The sequence below is a fragment of the Narcine bancroftii genome, chromosome 6 (assembly GCF_036971445.1).
Source record: "Narcine bancroftii isolate sNarBan1 chromosome 6, sNarBan1.hap1, whole genome shotgun sequence".
Taxonomy (NCBI): domain Eukaryota; kingdom Metazoa; phylum Chordata; class Chondrichthyes; order Torpediniformes; family Narcinidae; genus Narcine; species Narcine bancroftii.
Window position 1 is genome coordinate 13,381,201 of NC_091474.1, and position 15,586 is coordinate 13,396,786.

General features: G+C 40.8%; 1 protein-coding gene and 1 long non-coding RNA gene across 24 annotated transcripts in view; one reads left to right on the top strand and one right to left on the bottom strand.

The window, feature by feature from the left end:
• The window catches only part of ptprt (protein tyrosine phosphatase receptor type T), a 1,055,968-nt gene that overhangs the window by 901,584 nt on the left and 138,798 nt on the right, over positions 1-15,586 (bottom strand). For 6 of the 21 annotated variants that reach the window (XR_011339907.1, XR_011339906.1, XR_011339908.1 and 3 more), the window contains exon 1: positions 4,243-4,475. The exons of 2 other annotated variants lie outside the window; for them this stretch is intronic. Coding sequence is in view for 7 of the 19 variants with exons in the window: in XM_069884008.1 (XP_069740109.1) it covers positions 4,243-4,376 (134 nt within the window). In the remaining 12 variants the exon portion in view is untranslated. Of the gene's footprint in view, positions 1-1,834; positions 1,892-4,242; positions 4,482-15,586 lie in introns of those variants that run through there. 13 more of the 21 variants (XM_069884023.1, XM_069884012.1, XM_069884026.1 and 10 more) reach the window with 8 other exon arrangements.
• LOC138735727 (uncharacterized) overlaps positions 4,609-15,586 on the top strand; it is a 67,168-nt gene continuing 56,190 nt past the window's right edge. For 2 of the 3 annotated variants that reach the window (XR_011339914.1, XR_011339912.1), the window contains exon 1: positions 4,609-4,979. This is a non-coding gene — a long non-coding RNA (uncharacterized lncRNA). Of the gene's footprint in view, positions 4,980-13,569; positions 13,655-15,586 lie in introns of all 3 variants that reach the window. The other variant, XR_011339913.1, reaches the window with a different exon arrangement.

A 15,586-nucleotide genomic window follows, 5' to 3' on the forward strand; every position in this document is an offset into this window, starting at 1 on the left:
GGTGAGGACATTTTTTAGAGATAATAATTGGGCACTTGGAAATTTAAAGATAAATAATGGTTGGATTTATTCAAGGCAAATTATGTTTGGCTTATTTGACAAGAGTCCTTCGATGTAAGAGCAGAAGGTTGATGTAAATAGTGTGATTGATGCGACACTCTTGAACTTACAAAATGCTTTGTGAAAGTGACACGTTTGAAATTGTTTGCAAAACTAAAGACCAGAGTATTTAAGGCTCATTGATTGAATAGATATGAATTTTATTCGAAGTGTAGTGATTGTTATCTGATCTTCATGAAGCTTGGTATTATGACAAATATTCTCATAGATTTGGCATGCAAGTCGAAGGTCAAGGTTCCATTATAGTCACGTAATACTACATTTAGAAGGTAACATACATGAAATTCTTTAACTTGGTCTACCGTAAGAACAGCAGAGAGTTGCCACTTTGTCCAGTGCCCCTCACAGAAATGAGGCCCCAGTGAGGAACAAACTCGTGACCCCTGGTTTACATGACGAGTGCTTGAACCACTGAGCTATCAGGGCCTTTTTTTTTAAGTCAAAGCTCAAACAATATGGTAATACAAAGAATCGTTACAGACTTAACGAGGACAAATTTGTGAAATGGGCAGACATATGCATCATAGATTAACTTCAACAGACTGACCTATGAAATCATTTTTATAAGAATGAGGAGAGGTAGTATTAACAGCATGTTTTAATATTAAACAGAGAGGTGGAAATGAGGAACACAAGAGCGGGATGCAGAGTATCTGTACAAAACTATCTGAAGATGGCAGAAACAGGTGAGGAAAATGCAAAATGTGGGATCCTTATTGTTAGGGGAACAGAGCTAAACAACAAGGAACTTATGCAACAGATAACATTGATTAAGCTGCAAATGGAAAAATAAAGCATCCCAAGTATGGGCCCAGAATTTAGAAAAAGTAATAAAGCCCTGAATAATTGATTGACGACAATGATATTAGGATGAAGGCCATCACTTTTGCCATCGTAGGGAGCTCACCTTGAAGCAAATTAAAATGAAATTTTATGGAGATCTTCAAAATAATAAAGAGAGAAGCTGTTTTTTATGCAAAAATTATCAGAAGCCTTCCCCGTTGCATTGGCACAACTGAGATCGATATGTTTGAAGTGTACCGGCAGTGGAAGTAGATTCAATAGTCAGTTGTGGAAGAAACTTCTATCGAGTTAGAATGAGAGTGACAACTGATTGTGTTATTTCTGGTCTGCATTCAATTATCTATACCTCTGGATATGGCTGCCAAAGATCTTTAGGACAGTGACGAGGTTCCAATCTCCACTTGTGTCATCAATGACGTTCCCCTCATCATGCAATCAGAGTGGGATGTTCCGAACACCATCAGTAAACTATAAATTCCTCAGAAAATGAAGAAATCCAAACTTAAATTCAACGAGACCTGGACACCAGTCAATTTTAGGCCAACAAGATGAAAGTTTCATGTCAGACCATTGCTACAGAATCTTGATATGTACCAGAGAGAGCTCTTTTATATTACCATTGACCAGAAGCTTAATCACATCAACCAAGGAAAAACTGTAGATGCATGTTACAGGCTGGATATTCTGCATTGACCGACTCCTCTCCTGACATTCCAAAGCCATTCCACCATCTACGCCGCATATCAAAGTGACGCACATACTCTCCATTTTCTCCAAATACAAGAATTCCCCGACTTGTGAACGATGCGACTTATGAAGGAATAAATATAACATTTGCACGGATTATGTTGTATTTCACAAACTATAACAGGGATATGGGGCACTTAAGAGCCAAAATGTGTGTACTTACCTTGTTATTGGGCGTCCCTAGGTCGTGAGGCAGGGTGCGGCCATCTTAATTCGTTTGCTGCATGCGGGATGGGTTTGTGCATTTAAATTCAGTTAGTGCACGCGTGAGAGTTAAAGATCCATATTCAATATCATTATGGCGCTAAACTCTCAAAGTCTTTGAGCAATATACATTAAAAGGTCCCCTCCTTTTTGACTTACTTGATTCGCTTATATCTTCCGACATATGGCAAGGAAAACACCCTCACTTAACTAAAGCTCATCTTCAAAAAGCTAAAAGGAATGGTGGATTGGCATTTCCTAATTTTAGATTTTATTACTGGGCAGTCAATATACGTAATTTGCTTCTTTTGCTACACTTTGATAATCTACTTGACCACTCTTCATGGGTAGAAATAGAACTGAACTTCACTAAAAGTTCTATGTTGACAATTCTAGGGTCTCTTTTTAATCTTCTTTATACAAACTGACTGATAATCCAATAATTATACATAGTTTGAGAATATTGGCACAATTTAGAAGGTTCTTTGGATTTCAGAGCTTTTCTCTTGCCAGCCCTATTATATCATCTTTTTCAACCTTCTTTGCAAGATTCCGACTTTAATGACAGGCATAGATTGGGTATTAAATGTTTTAAAGACCTTTTTATTCAAAATAATTTTGTTTCCTTTGAACAATTTATGGTAGAATTTAACTTACCAAATGCTCTTTTTTTTTAAAAGATATTTGTACATTAGACAGTTTGTTCAATCTCAGATCCCTGACCCCATGAATTCCTGAGGCAAATATCCTGGACACTTTTTGATTTTCAACATTCTCATTTATAATAATTTGCTTGATTTAAGGATAGCCTCGTTAGTAAAAATCAAGAACAGTTGGGAACAGGATTTGAATCTTTCATTCTCAGGTGATTTTTGGACTCTTTTGTAATCTAATTAAATCAACTCGTTTTGTGCATGACATTGTTGCAATTTAAAGTGGTCCATAGAGTACATATGACCAAAGTTAAATTGCCTTGTTTTTATTAAAGTATAAATCCTCTTTGTGACAAATGTAAAATTGGTTCACACGTTCTAGACTTGCCCTAGTTTAGAAAAATATTGTAAAGATATCTTTCAAACATTATTGGTGATTCTCAACTTCAAATTAAAAAACTTGCCCTTTAATTGCTCTATTTGGATCATTTCAAGATGATGATGTTTCACTGCCACCAACTCAAAATCAAACTTTATCTTTTACTTCATTAATAGTCAGACGTGCAATTTTGATTAAATGGAAAGGCATTACTCGACCTACACATACACAATGGTTAAATGATATTATGGGTTGTTTAAGTTTTTAAAAATTAGATATGCTATTAAAGATACAAATATTAACTTTCAAAAGACATGGGGCCAATTTGTGGACTATTATCATAACCTAAAGAATTCAAGTTGTTTTGAAGCTTTGGTGCTGTGCTGCCCATCTCTAGGTCATTGTTACTTGATCCCTATGTGTCATCTTTTAACCTGAATTATAAGGTTTTTTTTGTTCACTTTCCTCTTCTTTCGAAATTTACAATACAGTATATAACTGGACTGTTCAATTGGGTATAATGTAAACATCAATGGAAATATTTTAAAAAGAAATATTTCCTTGCCAGGAACACCCAGGTTCCAAAAGAAAATGTTACATACAAATGCAGTGAAAATATTTGACTGTTTCAAGGGGAAAAGAACGAGGGACTGGAACTAATTGAATAGCTCTGCCATGGGCATGGGCATTATTTGCTGAATGCTTCTTTTCTATATTGCTTATTCAATGATTCCAGGTTTCTAATTGGCTTAACAACACTTGCAGATAACCTCTGTTACACACTAAGAGTTTCAACTGACACACGAATTTTTTAAAAAATTAGACATCATCGTTAGGTCAAATGAAACAATTACAGTACTTGTGCTCATCCAAACCTCTGTAATTGTTCTACAAGTGAGAAACATGGTATTTTTTTAAGCAAAATACACATATGTTCAGTACAGTGCACAGGCCTGCTCCCTTACTTTCACAACGTTCTCCACCTCCACCAATGTGGCATGGTTAGTGTAGCGGTTGGGCAGCATGGATATCATAATGCTACTACAGCGCCAGAAACCTAGGTTGGAATCTGGCACAGTCTGTAAGGAGTTTGCACATTCTCCCCATGTCCTCATGGGTTTCCTCTTGCCGGGCTGGTTACCTAGCACTCTTCAAGAGCATACGGGGTTGTAGGTTAATTGGGGTATTTGGGCAGCAAAGGATCATGGGCCTGAAGTATGTCTAAATTTAAATGTAAGGGCTTTAAAAATTAAAAAAATTTAAATTATGGAGAAAATCCCCCAACAATTCATCAGAGACTATAAAGAAAGTTGTTCCAGAGAGATGCACGTTTACCTCCAGCAGCATTTTCCAAACTGGGTTCGGCAGAACCCAGGGATTCCATGGAAAGGTGTAGAGGTGCTGTGCAAGAAATGACAGGGAAGAGAGACATGTTCAACCCTCCACTGAGGCTCACCTCGGCTGCTCATTGGTTTAATACCCACCCCAACTCCATTCAGTGCCTGGGCTCAGCCTGTCTATCAAAGGGTCCGGCAGCTGGGGTTCTGGACCAATTAGCAGGCAGAATGATGTGGGGGAGGGGAAGAGATTGTGATGTCTCTTCTCCCCACCCCCACAGCCAATCACTGGGCCATGGCCCCATTGTGACATCAGTGACTGGTCGGGCTCGATGGGGGTTGGGGGGGGGGGGTGTGTGCTTGTTCACCTCACCTTTCAAATCACCAACTGGCGGGAATGGGGGTAAAGCCCTCACTGTGACACTCAGTGGGCGTTGTGCCCGTCCTCACCTGTCAATCAGCAGCCCGCTCATCTGTGTGCAGTCGATCATCACTGAATGAAGGCATCCCCCATTGCAACATCGATGGGAGGACTCTTGCCTAGCTCGCTTGTCAACCAGCAGCTGGTGATTCTGGTGTGGCAGATGGAGTGACGTCAGCAGTGGACTGCTCTTCTCTTGTCAGTCAATGTCCTGGACAACTACCAAGTGGAGACCTCCCCCATTATGATGCTGGAGGACATTCCATTGATTAAATGTAAATTAGAAGCAGCAAATAATTTCAATGTTTATAAAGGTGAGTTTATTTATTTTCTTACTATGCTTGCGTATATACCAGGTCTTTTAATCTGTAATTGGTGATTGCGATTCCGCGATTTCCTAGTGCTCCCCAAAAGGGGAGATGCTCATGACCAGGGGTACAGAGGTCATCAAAAGCGGTGACAAGGAAGTCTCGCTCAACCTGGCCTTGATGGCCACCTTGTTGTATTTGGCATATATAATTGAGAGCGAACAGTAGGACGAGTAAGGAGGACGGCCGGTCGTGGAAGAAAACAGTACCTTGTATATCCAGAATAGTGCTCAGCAATGGAAGGTGGGGAGGGGCGGCTTACGCATTGCCACCAAGAGTGATGAAGTGCCGGAGTGGCCCTGGACCAGCACTGGGGTGACCTCCGGCAACATTGCACCTCTGCTCATGACATTGGAGGGCATCATTCAGTCTTTGAGGCTACACCAGTTCCAGAGCATCTCAGTTTCTCTCTCCACTTATTTGTAGCCTATCCTTTATCTCACACTCAACTACTCCTCCCCTGATTCTCTGACCACTTTCATGCAATTGGATGGTTTGAAATAGGCAACAGGCCTTCCACCCCACATGTCCTTGACACATGGGAGGAAATCAGAGTAACTGATAGGGGCACATGGAAAACGAGCAAACTCCACACAGATATTACGTACATTCAGGAATACTTGGCAGCAGTTTATACGATGTACCACTCGACTATCATAATTTTTCAAATGTCATTTTCATGGGTACTGCAAAGTCATCTAATCTTCAGTTGAATTTCACTCATCACATGGCTGTCACATCCAGTCATGTGGTTCCCATTAATTTCAGCCAATAATCCACTGCAGTACTCATCAGAATCAGATTTATTGTCATGAACAGGTGATCTGAGGCAGCAGTATTGTGCAGAACAAGGTGTAGGATCAATATAAATCACAATTCTGTAAATGTAAGATTTTTTTAAAAAATAAATAACTAGTTCAAAAAAGTGAAAAAGTTAGGTGGAATCCGTAGGTTTTTTGTCCATTGAGAAATTTGATGGCAGGGGGCAAGAAGCTGTTTTTTAATGTTGGGTGTGTGTCTTCAGGCTCCTGTACCTCCTTCCCAAATGAGAAGAGGGCAAGGTCTGGGTGGTGAAGGTCTTTGATGATAGAAACTGCTTTCTTGAGGCACCATATCTTAAAGATGCCCTGAATGGATTGAAGACTAATGCACATGTTGGTGCTGGCAGAGTTTACAACGCTCTACAGCCTGTTCCTGTCCTGTGCATTGGTATCTCCATATCAGACAATGATGCAACTAGTCAGAATTAGTGACATAGCAAATCTCCTCAAACTCTGAACAAAAATATAGCCACTAATGATCTTTCTTCACAATTTGCATCAACAAGATGGCCTCTGGATAGGTCCTCAGAGATGTTGACACTTAGGAATTTGAAGTTTCTGACCCTCTCCTCAAATGACTCCTCAATGAGGGCTGGTTGGTGCAGTTGTCCTTCAAAGTCTGTCCAATCAATTGCAATGTCTGTGGGTGCAAGCAACCAATGGTCCTGAGATATGATATTTGCAGAGATCTTTATCTGCAAAATAGTAATTTTATGCAAACTGCTGAACATGATGTTCATGACTATATGTCACAGAGTTCGAGTTGTAGAGCACAGAAACAGCTCATCCTTTGCTGACATTAGGACCATATCCTTCTGTTCTTTGGCTATTTAAGAGTGTATCTCAAGATAAATGCACTAAATTGAGAATTACCTGTAGTATTTCCTGCATCATTCCTTCTCCCTTCTCCAGGTTTATGCCTGAATTCAGCACCCGAACAACCACCCTGGTATCAGTTTACTTTAATTTCTTTAGATTTTCCAATTATAATTATGCCAAAGTCCTTTCCTCACTGAAAAAAGAATACCCTATGATCAGTAGATGTGCTATATTGATGGCCTGTACTGAGCAAGGGTTCTCCTCCAAGGCCAAGGAGATCCCAACCATGTTAGCAGGAATAATGTCATGCATATACATGTCTGGGACCCTTTCATCTTTGCTAATGTTTTAAGTCCTAAGAGGTAGGTGGAGGTCTGGTAATATTTTGTCAGGATTTGACATACTGGCGATAAACACAGCTGTGTATTTGCACTCTGCACCATCTGTTTTTTTTTGCTAAATGGTGAGTTCTTTAATGTTCTTGGTGGCAAAGAACCAATTACAAGACTAGAATAGAGAGTTGCTTGCATTCAGTCAAAGAAATGCTCTATTTTGCTGTATGTAAGGACTGGCTAATGAAATTTTCATTCCAAAACCATTTTATACCAGGTGTAGGGTGGCACATTTAGCCTGATGCTGCCGCTGTCTATAAGGAGTTTGTAGGTTCTCCTTGTGTCCGCGTCTGCGTGGGTTTCCTTCGGGTGTTCCAACCGTTTAAAACATACTGAGGTTAGAGTAAAAACACAACCGATCAGTGTATTTCGTATAGCAAAGATAGTCATAAGCAATGCTTTGGGCTTCAGGGTTGAAGGGTTGGTTAGGCAGCATGGACTCATGGGCCAAAAGGGCTCTATGTCTAAATTTAAAACAAAATTAAAAATGAAAACTTTTAACCTGTCTTTGCCCAGTATTTACATGCTTGTCTCTTGTTCAAAGTTCTTAATAGATTTGGAACATCAAATGTTGGCTGCCATTCATAATGCCGGTCTCTAATTTAATTTTTTTGTCGATTTGCGTGCTGCGTGCTTCATCCAGGCCATTCTCAATTCAACAAGCGACACACACACACACAAGGAGCACAATCTTTTTTTTATTTTTATTTTTGTCTCTAATTTCAAAGTGCTTGGATGTCAATATGTGCCCATGTTTTTAAGCTGCAAGCCGTAACCCATGATTTGCCGTGAAAACCTCTCCAGGTTCATCGACAACTAATTATTTCAATTCATGGTGTCAATCTGGCCACTGAATGGTTGCAAACCTCAGATGGTTCAGGAACTGCTTTCCTTGCATACTCCTGCAAAATTCCACCAATTGTGTTTGAAGCTACTGACAATTCCCCCCTTTGATATAAACACTTCCAGGCCTGTCTTGCAGAGAATTTCTCGCAAATTCTCTTGAAAACTATTATTAGTCTAGTATTTCTGCACAAGCATACACATCCACACCTATCCCAGACTAGCTCACAACTGACTGACAGCGGCCCCTTTTACACTTGTGTCCCAGTAAATTGGCCGTTCAGTGTACCGGTTAGGAATGATGTTTTTGCTGTTCGCTCTTAACCACTCTTAACCAGGACACAGCAAGCTTTCACACTTACAAGAAGCCATCCCCAGGGATGACTGCCTTCAATCGGATGTGTGGGAATGCAATTCTCAGTTTCACACTTAGCTGATTGCAATGCCTGCATCTGCAGATGCCAGGGATTGCAGTAGTGGTTGAGGGAGTCTAACCACAGTGTGAAATGACTTCATTCACTGGAATGAATGTGCTCCATATGCTCACGCCGGTCTTTATGTAGGCAGTAGGGCATATGGAGCCAGAAGGGATACTGAACCCTTAAATTTTAAGCTAATTAAAGCCTGTAGTACAGCCTTCGTTGAGCCTGTTTGTCCGCACTGCAGCGCCTCACAGCAACAAAGACACACCTGCCACAAAGAATATCCCTTCAAAATAAGTACCAGCCTCACATGTAGAACGTGGAGGACTTATAGGAACTTGTAGAACCATACTGCAGGTTGAACAGCAAATACATCAGAATCGTAAAAAAAAGTTTTTTGACCTTCAGTACCAATGGACTGTTGCTTGTATTTTGCAATCTCTTTCAACATATTTCATGCCATAAATCTTTTTTCATGTCATCTTTGTGATGTGGTTGAAAAATACAAATGATAGAAGGCAGGATGACAAATAAGCACAAAAAAAATCATCAAAATATTCTTCCCATGTCGAAAGCAATGGTAAGATACTGGCTGGAGGTCACACAATAACAACTTGCATTTATATTGCAATTTTAACAAAATAAAATATCCCAACAGGCATCACAGGAGTAATTACAAAACAGAGTCATTTAATTCAAGCAACATTTTGATGTCAACCTCTTCTCTCAGTGATCAATGCAGCTGAGAATTGGGATCTGAAAAGTAAATCAAGTGCTAAGAATGTCACAAATCAAGGATTATTTCACTCAATGTAGCTTTTCAGTGAACCCTAACCCAAAACTCACTAAATATTGACGTAACAAATTCCAGATAGGAATTAATGGGAGATCTGAGTCAGGTAGATAATTGATATTCCATTCCGCAATCCAGAGGCGCCAAGGTCAGAAATAATGTTCCTGTTAGGATACTGATCAGCAAAATCAATGCAAATTGGGAATCAAATCTAGACCAATTTACTGCAATTCATCCTCAGCCAGGCGCCTCCAATTTGAAGTCAGTCAGGCTTCCCATGGGACAGCATGGTTTGTGTAGCACTTAGTGCAAAGCTGTCACAGGACCAGTGACCAGGGTTCAAATTTGGTGCTGACTGTAAGTTGCTTGTATGTTTTCCCCTCGTCCGTGTGGGTTTCCTTTGGGCATTCCAGTTTCCAGTATGTTCAAAACATACTGGGGCTGGAGGTCGATTGGTTGTGGGCCAAAAGGGCTTGGTACCACAATTTTATAATGCAATAAAGCATTCATAATAAGACACCTTTTACTGCATCGTGGAATCATGCAAACCCATCAACGTAAGCTCAAATGACCTACATGAGTTTTATTAATGAATCTACTATTATCACAGTACAGAAAGGTGCTGGAGAAACTCAGCAGATCACACAGCGCCTATAAAGAGCAAAAGGCAGTTGATATTTTGGGTGTCAGCCCTTCTTTGCAATGATTATTATCACTCTGTTCCTCTATGGACAGGCCTTGGTGGAGCTTGACAAATGCATTGCATTTTCTTTTCAAACCTTCGTGTGTTTTTGGAAATGATATCCAGGCTTGTGTCTGTAATTTTCCAACGTTAATTTCAATGCATTAGTTGCATAAACAGTAATATTTGCTGTGTTGTTCAGGGTAATTATACTTATGGCTGAGGATACTTCTGTTCCGGTAAACATTTAATTTGTGAGTTGTTGCTTTATATAATTTTATCAATGAAACAAACAGATGGAATGATTCCCGAGGTGGGAGAGTGATGAGGGGCGGGGGGCGGGGGGGGGGTGGCAGGGGGGTGGGTGAGTGCAGGGTTCATTCAATTCTAGAGCAAAAGATTTTGAGCTAATCACATGAAAAAAATGTCAATGTGCCATTGTTGATTCAATGGTGATATTTTATACAAAGTGGAACGGAACCAGGAGGGTCATTGCACTCATCTCATCTTCTGCGTACGAATTTAAAATAAAGCAATTCTGGTCACATGTCCTTACCCCTTCCCCATATTACACCAGTTTTAAAAATATTACGGATTGCATTTCTCACAGAGAGAGATTTCTCACCTCTGATCAGGGAACTTTCTGAAGATTGTCCAGGTCAGGATCCTTCACTGGATCACATGATGGATTGGATCCTTCAGAGATCAGCTCTTATTGTAAAAGCAAAAGCTTTACATGACTCCTGCTGCTCTGCACCACTCACCAGATTCAATTCACATTGGCTGGATTATTTACTGTTGCCTTCCCCATTGGACAAACAACTAAGGTTTCAAAATAGAGGTCCAGTGAAGCTGTTGACATTCTTGCCTGCAAGATGAGAGTTATCCATGTAAATTTTATAAGCTTTTTGACTGATTTTCTGTGCCAATTTTTTTCCATACAGACTCCTGTTGATGTTAATAGGCAATTAACTAATTTTGGGATGCACAGAAATGGAAATGAGGAAGTTTCAGTAGGTGCAATGTACAAGTGAATAGAGAATTGATTGGACAGTGCAAACTCTCTCCTCGGGTTCTCACCTTGGCTCCATCAGCCCAGTGACTAGAGCCCCCGACTTCTACCACACCAGTATCGACCTCAGTCTTGGCCAGTCCCGGCCCAGCGTCCCCATTGCCAGTTCCCAGGTGGATGCCGCTGCTTCTGATCTTTCTGCCCCTTTCCCCCCCTGCCAACACTCCTTACCCTTCCCTACTCCTCACACCTTTTCCTTGCCCCTGAGTTCCCACCAGCCTCCACAACCAGCATGTTAGCCATGGGTGAGGTGCTCGAGGATTGGAGGGTAGATCATGTTGTTCCATTGTTTAAATAAGGCTTCAAAACAAATCCAGGAAATTATAGCTTGGTGATCCTGACATCAGTCATGGATGTTATTGGAAGGTGCTCTAAGAGATCAGATACACAAACATTTGGATAGTAATGGACTGATTAGGAATAGTCAACATGACTTTGTGTGTGGTAATTTGTGTTTTAACCAATCTTAAAGTTTTTTGAGGTGGTTGCCAGAAATGTTGACAAAGGAGAGGTGATGGACATTGTCTTCATGGACAAAGTCCCACGTAGGAGGTTTGTCAAGAAGCTTCAGTTGCTTTGTGTATCATGTGAGGTAGTAAACACTTTACAGGAGAAGCCACAGAGTGGTAATGGATGATTGCCTCTGACTGGAGGCCTGTGACTAGTGGTGTGCCTTAAGGATTGTTGCTGGGTCCATTGAAGATTGTCATCTACATCAATGATCTGGATGATAATGCAGTAAATTAGATCAGCAAGTTTGCAGATGACACAAAAACTGGAGGTGTATTGGACACTGAGGAAGGCTTTGAAAGTTTCCAGAGCGGTCTGTACCAGCTGGGAAAATAAGCTGCAAAATCGCAGCTAATGCAGAGAAATACGAAATGTTGCATTTTGGAAGGACAAACCAAGAAAGGACATACACGATTAATGGTAGGGGACTGAGGAGTGTGATAGAACAGAGGGAATTGGGAATACAGATACATAATTCCCTGAAAGAGGTGTGAAAGGTTGAAAGAATAGTAAAGTGAACTTTTGGCACAATGGCCTTCATAAATCAAATGACTGAGTACAGAAGTTGGATGATATGGTTATGTTTTGTAAGACATCAGTAACACCAAACTTAGAGTATTGTGTGCAATTTTCGTCACCTAACTACCTGAAGGATATCAATAAGATTGAAAGAGTGCAGTGGAAATTTACAAGGATATTGCCAGGATTTGAAGAACTCCTTTACAGGGAAGGGTTAAACAGTTTAGGACTTTATTACCTGGAGCACAGAGGAACGAGGGGAGATTTGATAGAGGTATACACAATTATGTTGGATAGATAAAGCAGACTTTTTCCATTAAGGTTAGGTGAGATAAAAAACTAGAGGTCATGGGTTTAAGGTGAAAGGGGAAAGTTTAAAGGGAACATCATTGTATACTTCATGAAAATATGTTGACTGTGTGCAATGAGACGACAGCTGAATTGGTAAATGCGAGCTTAATTTTGACATATAAGAAAGGTTTGAAGTGGTACATGGAATGGGGTGCTATGGTCTGGATGAAGGTCAGTGGGACTAGGCAAAAAAATAGTTTAGTACAGACTAGAAGGGCTGAAAGGCCTGTTTTTGTGCTGTACTATTCTACGGTTCTATGTTATCCTCCGAAATTTCCGCCACATACAACAGGATCACACAACCAGACACATCTGTCCCTCTCCACTTTCCATAGGAACTGTTCCCTCTGGGTCTCCTTCACACACTTATCCCCTTCCATTAATCATCCCCCTGGTACATACCCCTCCTCCCTCAACATTATTCAGGGCTCCAAACGGTCCTTCCAAGTGAAACAACACTTCACTTGTGAATCTCTCGGAGTCATTTACTGCATCCTATGCTCCCAATATGGCATCATCAGGAAGGTTGGAGGTCATTTCATTGCGTGTCTTCACTTTGTCCACTGCAACAGCAAGTACCTCCCAGTGGAAAGCATTTTAACTTCTCACACCATTACCATACAGACATGTACTGCCAAACCAAGGCCACCTGCAAATTAGAGGAACACTTTATATTCCGTCTCAACAGTCTCCAATCAGATGGCATTAATATAGACCTCCAATTTCTATCAATCCCTTCTCCATGCCTCTCTCTTTCCAAACATCTGACTCCTTTCTTCCAGCTCTCGACTCCCTTCCCTTCCCTTCTCATCAGAGTGCTACCCCTTTTTAGCCCTCTGCCCTTTCCCCATCACTTATCAGTGTTTTCCTGTTCTACCCTCCCACCTGTATCCACCGATCACCTCTTACCAGTTTGCCTGCGCTCCTTCCCCTTCCTCTTTCTCCCTTCACCCCTCCTCACCTTTTTATTTAGGTGTCTGCCTGTTTTATTTCTTATTCCTCAGAAAGGACCCAGGCCCAAAACAAAACCCCCCACCCTTCTCTTCCAATGGATGCTGTGTGACCTGCTGAGTTTTTCCAGCACATTTGTGTATTGTACTTGATTCCCAACTCTGTCCTTTCGGGCCTGATAATTTCCGGACATGCTGTCAAAATGTTTTTCCATTCTCTCTAAATGTTTTGAACAGTGAGAAATATTATATTTATAAATAAAATATTTTCATTTAAAATTCAATTTAGGTAAATTAATTAAAAAAGCATGAATATTTTGTTTAAAAAATAAACTCAGTTTCACTTACCTTTCTCCATGCAGATCTGCATCCTTCATCAAAGGATGGGACTACACTATTGGAGCTAGTTACTAATGGTGCAAGTCCAAGGTGTTTATGGTAACTAGGGTAAGGACCACTCTTGATCACACTACTAGCCCGAGAGCACAACAGAAAATCAGATTCTATCCCCCCACAGCTAATACCCAGCGAGATCGATATTTTCATTAAATTAATCAACATTAATGTGAAGTAACGAACACACTGCCAATTTCTGTCCAGAACTGCAAGCCTGTTAATATAATGTGTGATCACTGGCAAGACAAAAACAAAATGAACCAGGTTGAAAATGAATTGTTTCGCCATCAATTCCACCACCTTTGTCAAAGCAACAAATGATGAAGGGCAAGGCCAATGGTGCTATACTTTGTGCTTTTATATAACTCCCTTATATTCACAATTAATTTTCATTCACCAATAATCAAGTCCTGAATCTTCTTCAATTCATTCCTTTGTATCTGATCTTGATTCAGCTTTCTCATTTCTCTTTCTGTTTTTATCAAATCTATTCCACCATTTTTATTCTTGGCCATTCACACTATTCCTTTATTATGTTTCTTCCAATGCTCAAGATTGCATTTGCTGTTTGTTATTATATTAGTAATACTGACATCATCTGACTCATTTTAAATCTGTAATGAGCAGAGAATGTAGAGCAGGTTCTGAAGATTCATAACTCCAAATCACATCACTCCCCACACATTTCAGCACCTGCATAGTTGTTCAGAGGTTTGGCCACAGACCTTTTTTATGGTCATTGGAAAGCATTCAATGTATTGATCTGATCCTGAGAAAACTGGGAGCTGACTCTCAATTTTAGAGGATTAATTCAGGAATTAACGTCGAGGTACTCGAGATGGCAGAGGTCGACAGCATCGAGTCCACGCTGCTGAAGATCCAGCTGCGCTGGATGGGTCACGTCTCCAGAATGGAGGACCATCGCCTTCCCAAGATCGTATTATATGGCGAGCTCTCCACTGGCCACCGTGACAGAGGTGCACCAAAGAAAAGGTACAAGGACTGCCTAAAGAAATCTCTTGGTGCCTGCCACATTGACCACCGCCAGTGGGCTGATAACGCCTCAAACCGTGCATCTTGGCGCCTCACAGTTTGGCGGGCAGCAGCCTCCTTTGAAGAAGACCGCAGAGCCCACCTCACTGACAAAAGGCAAAGGAGGAAAAACCCAACACCCAACCCCAACCAACCAATTTTCCCTTGCAACCGCTGCAATCGTGTCTGCCTGTCCCGCATCGGACTGGTCAGCCACAAACGAGCCTGCAGCTGACGTGGACTTTTTACCCCCTCCATAAATCTTCGTCCGCGAAGCCAAGCCAAAGAAAATTCAGGAATATTGGATTTTATAGTCTTCAAAGAAAATGAGTGAGAATGGGCCATTAAAGAAGAATGGATTGAATATCATTAAAAAGATAAATAGCAAGCTCTCAAGACCAGGTCACAAACAACAGATATTCAGATGAGGAGTAATTAGAAATTAGAATAAATAATTAAATCTTGCTATGTAGATAAATAAATCTGAAGAGACAGTGAAATGGATGCTTTGAGGAGGGGAAACAAATTTTAGTCAGTTGAGCTGCCCAATCATCCATACCTATTTATCATCAGATTGCGTGAAAAGGATACCACCAACTAGAATGCAATGAAAAAGCTCTTTGACTACATATATTACCATATAATAGTTTGTGGCATGGAAACAGGCCATCTCGGCCCTACAAGTCCATGCTGGTTCACTCAAACAACTCCACTAGCTCCCCCCGCCTACTCTCTACCCATAATCCTCCAACCCCCTCTTATCCATGTATATATCCAGCCTCCTCTTAAATGAAAGAACTGACTCTGCCACAACTATTTCCTCCAGAAGATTATTCCATTCAGCCACTCCTCTCTGAGTGAAGAAGCATCCTCTAATGTTGCTCCTAAAATTTTGCCCCCTTACTGAAGCCAGCGTTTTGATACATTGAGCAATTTGGCTCAGAATTCAAA